This window comes from Euprymna scolopes, chromosome 9 (assembly GCF_053919585.1).
Source record: "Euprymna scolopes isolate OS-2025 chromosome 9, ASM5391958v1, whole genome shotgun sequence".
NCBI classification, from domain to species: Eukaryota; Metazoa; Mollusca; class Cephalopoda; order Sepiida; family Sepiolidae; genus Euprymna; species Euprymna scolopes.
In genome coordinates, this window is record NC_136490.1 from 85777503 (window position 1) to 85789177 (window position 11675).

The window sequence follows — 11675 nt, forward strand, 5'->3', positions numbered from 1 at the left end:
TTTTTCAATGCGTATCTGCAGATAGGCTCTGTGCAGGTCCAGAATTGCCACATCCTACCCTTGCTTCCGCCACTCCCTTAATTTGAGCGCACAAACATCCGCCCCTGCTGTGTATGGGTCAACATGTTCATTAAGTTCACGGTAGTTCATGACAGGTCGGACCTTCTGTTTGCTATCTTGTAAGACAGCCAATAGGGGAATCAGTCCTCGGGGGTGCCTCAGCTCATCCTCGGGGTATGGAAGTAGCCTGCCATTGTTGATCCAAGTCTGCAGTTCTTCTTCATACTGTCCCCTGAGCCTCATTGGAGGGGGGTACTCTGATAGTCGGTTCCATAAGGATATTGGTGGTTGATCGCCAGCCCACTTCCAAGATGCCATCCACGCATTGGTTTCCCTGTCGTACTCTGCATGAAAGTCAGGCTCGTCCAGGGTAATTGCGGCGCAAACACTTTTCTCATGTTGGGAGAACTCTATCTTGCTGGTTCAGTCCACAGTGATTTCACCCAATTGTGTAATCAAATCCATCCCTAGAAGTAGGTCATATCCTAGCAGCTCCCCGTCCACCACCAGGGCTTGCATGACTACTGCAGGCCCATCACCAATGCTTGTGCTGATGACGCTCACCCCACAAGAGGCCAGTGATCTGCCGTCCACGGTTAGCACCGGAATTCTTTCCTTGTACCAAGTGTCGCAACATGCCTTGTGCACCAGAGTCTGGGTGCACCCAGTGTCTACAAGGGCGAGGCATTCATGTCCGTTAACGCGCACATTTACTGTGGCCAGCACCTTGTTCAGTGACGATCTGGGGAGAAGACTGGCACTGTAGCACCGGTTTTTACACTTATAGCGCTGAAGCTCGCTAAGCCTTCGAGTAAGTGGGCACAATGAGAGACAATCACGGGCTAAATGGTTGGGCCCACCAGCTTGTATCTGAGATCCACCCTGTGATGCTGCATGGTTGCCGCGTGGTCTACAGTCTGTGGACTCCTTTTTAGTATCACTCGCACACACACTAATACTTCAGAGATGTCCATCTCGTCTACTTGGAATGAGGCTTGGAGCAGATTCCACACTAGCGGGCAATCCTGCAATAAATGCGTACACCAGGCCTTTCTCTGACATTCCACTGAACAGGATTGCAAGCTCCTTCAGTTCTGCCAGATAAACATCAACAGTCTCCCCGGAATGTAACTTGCGTGCCATAAACTCCTTCCATGCAGCAACCGGATCTAATGCAAATGCTGTGTAGAGGGCGTTTTTAATGCAGGTGAAATCTGCCTTCTTTTCATCCATTAGCTGGGGGTATACAGCGTATGCACTCCCAGCAAGGCACATTGGGACCACGCATTCCAGACGCTTCACACCACTGAGCTGGCATATCAATTCTGCCTTTTCCACCCATCCCTGTACTAACTGCTCAGCGCTGCTGCCATCAAACAGTGGAATCAGCTTAGAATCAAATCCTGATGTCATGCCGAAAATAGCTTGTTGAACTGGAACCTCCTTCACTCGTCCCAATGCACTAAGTAACTGTCTGTCTTGTAACGTCACCTGTTTAGCGTCTGAACAGCCAAAGCTCTCCCAACCCCTCCAAGCGACCTAATTTATATTACATTCATCCACGTGAATATCGCAAGATTACACGAGACCGTTTCTGTTAAATATCACAGATGCCATCTTGCTTTTTCTTTTTCCTATCCTATGTGCATGCATGACAAGCAGACACGTGGGCGCTTCACAGGTCATGTGTATGTCCGTTTCTATTTTCCCCATACTAGTATTTCTCAGTTGCTTGCATGTAGCCATCATGATGAAATTGCAAAAATACAAGTGGTGGAAAGAGTTGTGAATGTTATTAAACTCATTGGCGAGATAGCACTCAGTTACAGAGGAAGCAAAGATGAAGCAGTATACACGCTTGATAACGATGAGATCGATCATGGAACATTCCTTGAACTGATGAAACAACTTGGGAAGTACGATTCTTGTACAGCTGATCATTTCTCCCAAATTGTTATAAAAAAAAGCAAAAAGTCACATAAAAAATGCAAAAAGTCCCATAAAAAATGCAAAAAGTCACATAAAAAATGCAAAAAGTCACATAAAAAATGCAAAAAGTTCACGAGGTCGAGGTGCTTTGATAACTTTACTATCGAAGTCTACGATGAACTCTGTAATATCGGTTACCTGGGATAAGATAAGTCAGTGGATTTTTTAAGAAATTACAGATATGTTTTCTGTTGAAATTGATATCACAAGACATTTCAACACAAGACTAATGTTCTGTTATTGTTCCGTTTGCCTGTTTCCCACCTGACTACAACCTGGATGTCTTCAAGTCCAACGTAAACAAATTCCTGATGAACCGCCCCCTTAAGTGAACACTTCATTAAATCTCCACACTAACGTACTGTACTTACAATAACCCTTATCCCTGAGTGGCTTCCGGGCCTTGATAAGTGGTGACCACCGTGTAAAAAAAATAAATAAATAAAAAAGGAGTATTCTTTTGAGAATCGCATCAGCGAATGAACTTATGGATTCAGCACTCTTCTACTGTAAAACGAATTGGAATAATTGAAGATACAAGATGGTGGTCAAAGGATGACGCTTTAAAAAAGGTTTTGGTGCGTTCAATAATCTAACTAGAGCACTTTTCAAATAAATCATCATAACTTTGAATGGCATTAAAAACAAAGATGAGATCCGTGCAAACGTTAAAGCCAAGGTGCGTGTATATATTGAGAGTCTCCTGAAGTTCGAAATAATTCTCACTGCTGAAGTTTATCTGCGGATACTTTCTTACACTACACCACTTACAAAGTATCTGAAAACTGTACAACTGGATTTAATGACTGCACAACATGGTGGGTTACTTGCTTGTTAATATGCAGAAGATTCGAGATTTCCAAGTTTGTCGTGATGCAGCTGAAAAGTTTGCTCACTGTACAATTGAATGAAATGATGCAGATCTCATTATGGAAGAGACTCTCCCTTTGAAACGACGCAAATGCATGACACGAGAAATATCTCTTGATGAGGTTGCATCAGCCTCTACTCCATAGGATAAGTATTTGATTGAAATCTACAACCGTATAGTGGACACTATAGCGAGCAGCATTGAATAACGGTTTGACAGTTCATCAAGTTCAACATTGTACTCCTTCATCCACGAAACTTTAGAGAAGTCCTACCGGCATCATCCATGACAGAGCTTCACAAACATTTGCAAAGATTTCATGAGGATACAACGACAGAAAAACTACGCACGGAATTTCGAAACTTTGTGGAACAGTGGCCAACATTGAAGCAATCGATAGGGGATGTTTATCCGACAGATGATGAAAATCGCGATGACAATGATTTCAGAAGTGTTATGCCTTCTACATGTGATTCGTGTAAAGCATGTCCTCTTTGCTGCTACAAGGTCCTCCTCAAGTTAAATATTTTCACTGATGCCTACAGAAGCATTGGGCTTGCATACAAGTTTCTTCTAACATTGCCCGTGTCGCAAGTAGAGTGTGAACGTTCTTTCTCTGCTTTAAAAAGAATTAAAGGTCGCTTACGATGTACAATGACGCATGAGCATCTTGAAGCGTTCATGCTGATGTCTGTTGAAAAAAATATTCTTTCAAAAATTGACAATAAGGACATAATCGATGGTGTTGCTGCCAGCAGTGAAGATCGCAGAAACTTACTCTCGTAAGTGGATATTACACTTGCGAGCGTTCTTTCTTTTTCTACAGTCGACCGATAGATAAGCGAGAAGACTCAACATAAATTTTATGTTTTAATTTTACTTTCACAATTCTTGGATTGGATAAACGCCAGACGTGTCGCGGTTCGATTTGCTACACTTAGTAACATAATTTTTTGTTAAAAAATAAGGCAGAAAAATATCATGACCATTTTTCTGCACAAAAGGAAGAAGAAGAAAAGAAAATTTTTAACTCAAGAAAATAATTCTTTTTTTTTTTTGTTAAAATATATTTTATAGCCAATAGCGAAGCTAGTTTTAAAAAGTTACAGCCCATAACACCTTATATGGTCCTCCTTCAATCATCATCATCATCATCATCATCATCATCATCATCATCATCACCACCATCACCACCACCAACAACCAACAACTAATGAGATTATGATCGTTGCTCTTATTCACTCAACATTATTTCATCAAACTTGAAACAACACCAAATGACTTTAACTACACAAAGTTTTATCTTCAAACTTTACATCAATCACATCAATGATTTTAAAGTTCAACAACAGAATTTCAGCTTAATTTTTCAACGATAATTTGAAAGCTGAAATCGGTCTTTAAGCAATATCAAAAATACTGGAAACAATCTACGGCAGTCAAAATTGAAAACCTTCGATGGACTCTTAGATCAATCATCCACTCAACAAATTCACCGCCAACAACGACCATCATAAACTAAATACAATTTTTCCCCCTAAAAACTTATCATCATTGATTTCATCTTTAAATCGTTTGAATTTCAGTTTAATCTTTCAAAAATAAGTTGAAAGCTGAAGTCGAATATTTAACAGTAGGAAAAATACTTCAAAATAAACAGCAGCAAAACATCGTCGAAAACACAATTCGTTTTGACTAGTTTTTCGCTCAAACAACGTACACAAAGCAATCAACAATCAATCAACATCATCATCACTAACTATAATTAACAACAGACATCCTGTTGCTATCTTTCCATTTTTCACTGAACTAAGCTATATTAATTCTAATACGTAGGAAATTTAATCTTACATAATTCAGAATTTGGTAGAATGCAAAATTACAAAACGAAAGAAAAGGCGAACTTACCTGGTATGATAAAAAACCACTCGTCCTTCCGTAGGGTTCTTTGACTTGCAAAAGTCGTTGCATCTTTTGCTACTCTGTTGAGTTTTTTAGTTGTCTTCGAAAGAAGAATTAGTTGGATCTCTGCTGAGTAGAGTTCTTAGTTCTTGGTATGGTTCCATTTAATTATGGCACCAGTTGAAGGAAGGGAGGTATCTTCGCCGAATAGCTCAAAATAAGTCATCATTATGACAGGTGAAGGGAGATGGTAAAACGTCATTAAAAGAAACCTAATCGATTAGGTATAGAGTCTTACTGTGAAGAGAAAAATAGAGCGCCTCTCGCCCTTAAATTAACGATTCCATGGTTGCGTGGAGGAGAGACGAGAATCACGTCCTCCTCTCTGAAATAAATACACGAAGTGAAGTTAAGGATTTGAATACTGGCGCGCGCCCCGGTGTTTCAATGTCTATCCACCAATAAAAAAAATGCTGTCATAGAACATGGGATTAATTCATCAACCAATGAAAGTTCGCCTTTCAAGTCATGCAATTTCTTTTATTTTTCGCCAACATCGATAAAATTGGCTTTTATATTTAAATATCCCATTTTTGTCTCTTTGTCTTTACTCAACTAACACACATTTAACTATTCATTTTACGGTAGCCGCCAAAAATCCATTGCATTAAATATCTGCCGTCTGTTGCGGACCAGGATATAAAATACCCTAACTCGCTACAAGAAAAAATAATGAAACGAATTGAATGAATAAAACACAGAACTCAAATGCTGGAATAAAATAAACATGTCGTTTATTTTCTGTTGAGAAATGATGGTCTTCGTGTACACGTGTTCATTCAGCCGTTGACGACTACGCGCGTGGAAGGAATAGAGAAATGCGAAGTGGCAAGCCGGCTGTAGAAAGAAAGGGTTAAACTCAGTAAAAAGTCGCGCACATGTCTGTGTCGATGGGCCAAAGCGAAGGGGAGATAAAGAGAGTAAGTCAATCCAGTTCATGGAGAGGGAAAGCGTATTAAGTGTGCTTGCTCTTGCCCCACATTACAGTAGCAGGGAAAGTGACGTTAGAACATGCGGTCAGTTCGTCGACTAAACAGATCGAACGTAAGTCCAGACGCAAAAAGGGGAAGTTGACCTGTTTTGTTGACTTTTATACTGGGGTCAGTGTTCTGACTGCGCATGAATTTCAAGTGACGTTTCGCATGTGTGTGTACTTGTGCGCGTATGTGTGCGTATATGTGTGTACGTTAGCGTGTGTGTGTGCGCGCGTGAATGTGAGTGTATATGAGGCTGTGTATATGCGTGCGTGTGTGTGTGTGTGTGCGTGTGTATATGTAAGAGAAAACATGTTCGAACACGTCGCAACACGTTTGTTGATAATTAGCTGACTAAATTCGAGAGGGGAACTCGAAAAAGGTATACCGTCTGAAAATGTGCTTGTAACAATATAAATAAAGCAGTTATTTTCAATAACACATATTGTTTCTTTCATATTTTCTTTGCTGATTATACGAAACAAGATTCACTACTTTGTTAAACCGCACATTTATCTTTGTTAAACCGTGCATGTATAACATCAAATACGTTTAAGACCTTTCCAAATTATATTTCTAAGCATAAGTTAAGAAATAACACATGAAAAGTCCGTTATATCCGTAAAATTGTCGTATATAGGATATATCATAGAACCTTTTAATGAGATGGGCCCGGGCCGCTCTGTAAATAATGCCCGGGGGGTTTTAAAGCTCCAGTTCGCCCCTGGTTATAACGTATCGACTCTTGGTAGGACAAAAGCTCAAATCGGCAGTTTGTTTTATCTAATCACACATCAAGAGAAATAAAGACTATAAAAACACCACACAGCAGTTTTTGTCTCGTTCCTGTTCTTCTTTTAGAGACACTACAAGTTCAAACGTCACAAACAAGCTTGGGGGTTCGAAAACACACACGCGCGTGCGCTAGCATGTGCACCCACATTTTCATACCTATTCTCATTTATACACACTAAACACACAAGACGACAACCAAAACAAACATGTGTATTTACTTTCTCGTTACAAACAAAACAGCTCTTCTTTCACCAGAACATTCTTGGGATTATTCGTATTTGTACTCCCAATTTTTACCAACGTTTCTTTCAACGTTTTATTAAGTTGTCGAATAAAATGAATTTATTTTGTATGGAAAGACTTTGTCATCCGTTCATTTGATAATTTGCTATCTGTAATTATATCCATTACACATTGGATTCTCACTTAGGATGGAGTAGTGATTGGCACTCAGCTTTATTAGCCGACCTGTTAAGTGTTGTTAATTAAAGCAGCAAAATATAAAAGTGGTTTTGAGGAAAGACACGGGTTTGCTTCCTGCAGTAATTTCATTTGATTTGTTATTAGATGATACTGTTGCTAAAAAGTTAAATTATTTGTAAAACTTCCGAGTAAAATTCTGATGTCATACAAAAGGCTTTTATATATTTGTAAAATGCTTCGTGTTTTTAATGGAAAAAAATTGGAAGCTTTTAACATTTTTATTTCTGACTTTTTCACAGGAGGCAAAGATGAAACAGGAACCATTGATTTAACTCAAGACGCTTATCCAGACATTTGCTCTCCGGATAAATACTTCCGAGAGGCATCTGTAGCTACTGCGATGGTAACAACTTACTCTCCTAATATATCAAGTACGTGTCAGCGCCGTGGGACTTTGCAACTCTGGCAATTCTTGGTTTCTTTATTGGATGATCCAAATAATTCCACTTTCATTGCTTGGACAGGACGGGGTCTGGAGTTTAAACTCATTGAACCAGAAGAGGTAAGCATCATTTTCTTTTCCTTTTCTAATTCTTTTTTTATTATTATTGTTATGAGTCAGTGAGATATTATGCAAAATAATATCAGACATTATTTTTTACTCTACCTTTTAAGATATGGAGACAGATGTATGGGTAAGCCAGGTATTACTAATTTTGTGGGAATCTCGTGAATGAAATGGTGGTGAATTTTCAATACTTTCTGAAACTTTTAGATACAAAGGGAACAACTTTGCGATGGCCAAAAACTGGTGTACCACAAGGATCAGTTCTCTGCATGTAACACAAAATGACTGAGTCAGACATTGGGAGGAAGGGGATGTTATTTCCAATTGAGATTTATTATAAATAGCAAAAAAAGGTTCTATTTTAACCTGATATTATAAAGAACGTTTTACTCAAGATCAAGAAAACCAGTAGCCTATACGTGACCTAGCATGGTTTTAACTGAAACCTACATTGAAGAAATAAGAAAAGCTAATAAACAGATCAAGATTGGGTAAAAGTAACAGAAACAAAATGGATGAAAGTACAAAGGAGGACAAGATTTTTTAAGAGAAAAATCTACGTCGTTCGGGAGAAAATGTCTTAAAATAATTCATTTTTTTTACTCTTTTTTACATTTTTTTATTAAGACTTTTTTTACATTAAACATTTTTATATCATTTAATGTTTTTGCTTTTTTTTAGTTGGTTGGTTGGTTGTTTTGTTTTACGGCATATCAACCCTTTTCAGGTTATTTAATGCCGAATCTGGTGATTTTGAAGAACGATTTTTTAATATAGTATATTTGTTTTTTAAGTCGTATTCTATTTAAGCCATAGTTGGGACCCTAACAGGTACTACCACTCCGGGTCAGAGTGGACCTGAGAGCAGTGGCAATTAAAGGGTGGCTCCACACTCCCTAAGGCCTGCAAGCTGGGGCCTCACCATCGGATATAGTTTAAGGTCATATCCAGGACCTTGTTTTGTTTTTGATTTTTCATAGCTTCTTATTTACCATTTTTTAATATATAAACATATCCTTTTGGATTTTTATGTAGATCTGAATAGCAATGTATATACACAGAGGTAATTATTAATTTACTGCTACAGGAGTAGTTATTAATTTTCTCCATGAATTATTTGCTCGGTTTGGAGTTATCGAGCGCTTAGTAAGTGACAACTGAACTCCATTTATGTCCGCTGACCTAAAGGAGTTATGTGTGACGTTTCAAATTAAACATGTCATGACTCCCCAGTACTACCCACAGTCAAACAGGCAAGCGGAATGCTTAGTCGACACTTTGAAACGAGCAATCGAAAATGCATGCCTATAGAATCACACCTAACCCTAATACACGATCAACAGTATTCCTCGTGGGGGTTATGTTTCAGCGAAAAATAAGACCTGCATTTGAAAAACGGATGCCAAAGTAAACAAAATTTAGAAGGCCCTCTATTGTGCCTAAGAAATGCTATGATCCACGATAAAACTTTTCTACAAAACTTACAAAAACACAGGTCTTTCTGGGAACTGGCCACAATAGACAAAAGTATCGGAAATATGGTGTACACCATTCCAAATCCTAAATTCACGCATGAAAACACCTTAGTGGATATTTAATTCTGACTAGCGAATTTTTTCATTTTATCCTCTCATAATTTTTTTTTTTTCGCACTAAAAAAGTGGAATTTTTTCTTTTCGAAAATAATTATTTCAACATGAAAAATTATTAAAATGAAGACAATTTTAATAGTTGACCATTTATGTGTTACGTTGTCACTAAATAAATCAATCTATGTCTTTATACACGGGTCTTTTATCGTCCTTATCTGGCGCTGCCATTTCTCTTTGTCTAGTTTTTACTGCATTCTATTGATGCTTTGTCTAGTGGTCACTGCATTCCATAAGTGGCCATCGATCGTCTCAGCAGTTTAGGAAGACAAATGACATTTTCATGCAGAAAGCAATCGACGCAATGCTGAGGGTTTCTAAGATTTATTTCTGGAGATAATTGACTCACACAGAGAAAAGATATTAACGTTCTCTTAGCTAATTAATCATTTAATTTATTTTCTTACTCAAGTGGGTGGATATGAAGTTCTCCGAGGTAACATTCTACACGTGACGATCATCAAAGTTTTCTGTCTACATTATTGCCTCACACTGTTTCCATAGACAGACTCATTTGGAAAGCTTAGTTCCTTTCTCAGCCTGACTAAAATGTGAAATTATTCGTCATACCTCTGTTTTGTTTACCTCATTTGACCTCTCGCTTTATGTTTTAACCTTACATGTAACACATCTATGATTTAATATATGGGAATGATTCTGTTTTGTAATTTCGTGTCATCATGATATGTACTTAGTGCGACCGTTGTCAAAATCCACACTAGCTCACTTAATTGCTATTGACATAGGGCCCCTCCATTATGTAACACTATATTTTTAATTAAGCACAATTCCACTTTTACTTTGTCTTTCTCAAATAGATCATTGTTTTACCTTAAACGTTTTTATCATCCTCTATTTGTTCAGGTGGCCAGAAGATGGGGTCTTCAGAAAAATCGTCCTGCCATGAACTATGACAAGTTAAGTCGGTCACTTCGCTATTATTATGAGAAAGGAATTCTTCAGAAAGTGTCCGGTGAACGGTACGTCTACAAGTTTGTTTGCAATCCAGAGGCTCTTTTCTCTATGGCATTCACACCAAACACTGCTAACAACACAACTGGTCCAATCACCAACCGATGTAACAGCCATGCGAATAACACAACTAATAATACGCAAACGTCACCAATGTCATTTGGAAGCAATGCTTCAAAACCAACAGACAAAGACAATGTTAGTTTTACTAGTTTTTCTTTCACTTCAAACCAATACATGTCTTGCAACCATGAGAATACACCACCGATGACAAATTATATGATACCAAATCTACAGAACATTGATACTTTCACTAATGGAACTTCATTTGATCTTAGTGGTCAAACAAAAGCCACTAATAATGCTACATATCGACATCATTTTCAGCCAATGCATTCAAGTGGTCCAATTGCTGAAGGCTGTGCTTATTAAAACAAAGAATATTTTCCAGTGCATATATGTATGTATATATATATATATATATATATATATATATATATATATATATATATATATATATATATATGCATACATATATATATATATATATATATATATATATATATATATATATATATATATATATATATATATGTAGTAGAGATTTAGAAGGCTGTCACAATGCGAGGAATGAAATATAGTCGTTGTTGGTAAAAGAAGACGAGAACAAGTGGCGATTTACAAATGAACAATACATGTACCTAATATATATATATGTGTGTGTGTGTGTGTGTGTGTGTGTGTGTGTGTGTGTGTGTGTGTATGTGTGTGTGTATGTGTGTGTGTGTGTGTGTGTGTGTGTGTGTACAGACAAGTTTAAATATAGAACCATACTGCTTCCATAGTCATTTTAATTTCATATTTCTAGTTTGTAAATGCTTCAATTTCAGTGACTCTGAAAGCGGTATAACAATGAAACTTTCGGTTCGTTCTAAAACTTGTGTTTGTATTTAAATAAATATGTTGGACTAACTCCGATAATTAAAAACTCTAGTAAATCTTTTTCTTTATACATTCTCTCTCTCTCTCTCTCTCTCTCTCTCTCTCTCTCTCTCTCTCTCTCTCTCTCTCTCTCTCTTCTCTTCTCTTCTCTATATATATTACAGCACGTCTGATTGAACATGAAAGAGTTATTCTTTTTTCCGATATTTTTGGATATCTTTTCAATTCGTCGAGCAGTCTTTTTTATTTCAGCTGGCAGTTTATATATTATAGCGCCCAAAAGTTGTTATTTGGCCATATTTGTCTGAAGCGATTTCTATCGATTGAACTGATAGAAAGCGCTTGAGACGAATATTGGTGAAACAACAGCTTTTGGGCGCCATAATATATAATATGCCAACTGAAATTAAAAAAAGACTACTTGGCCAATTGAAAAAATATCCAAAAATCGTAAAAAGAAAAACTCTGTC

The 11675-nt window shown here is 37.6% G+C and overlaps 1 protein-coding gene across 1 annotated transcript; it reads left to right on the forward strand.

The window, feature by feature from the left end:
• The first annotated feature begins 7383 nt into the window (after window positions 1-7383).
• LOC145284998 (uncharacterized) lies at window positions 7384-10729 on the forward strand. Its single transcript, XM_080134089.1, has 2 exons — window positions 7384-7636; window positions 10156-10729. The coding sequence occupies exons 1-2, from the start codon at window positions 7475-7477 to the stop codon at window positions 10693-10695; spliced, it is 702 nt and encodes a 233-aa protein (XP_079990215.1). The 5' UTR covers window positions 7384-7474; the 3' UTR covers window positions 10696-10729.
• The last annotated feature ends 946 nt before the right edge of the window (window positions 10730-11675 follow it).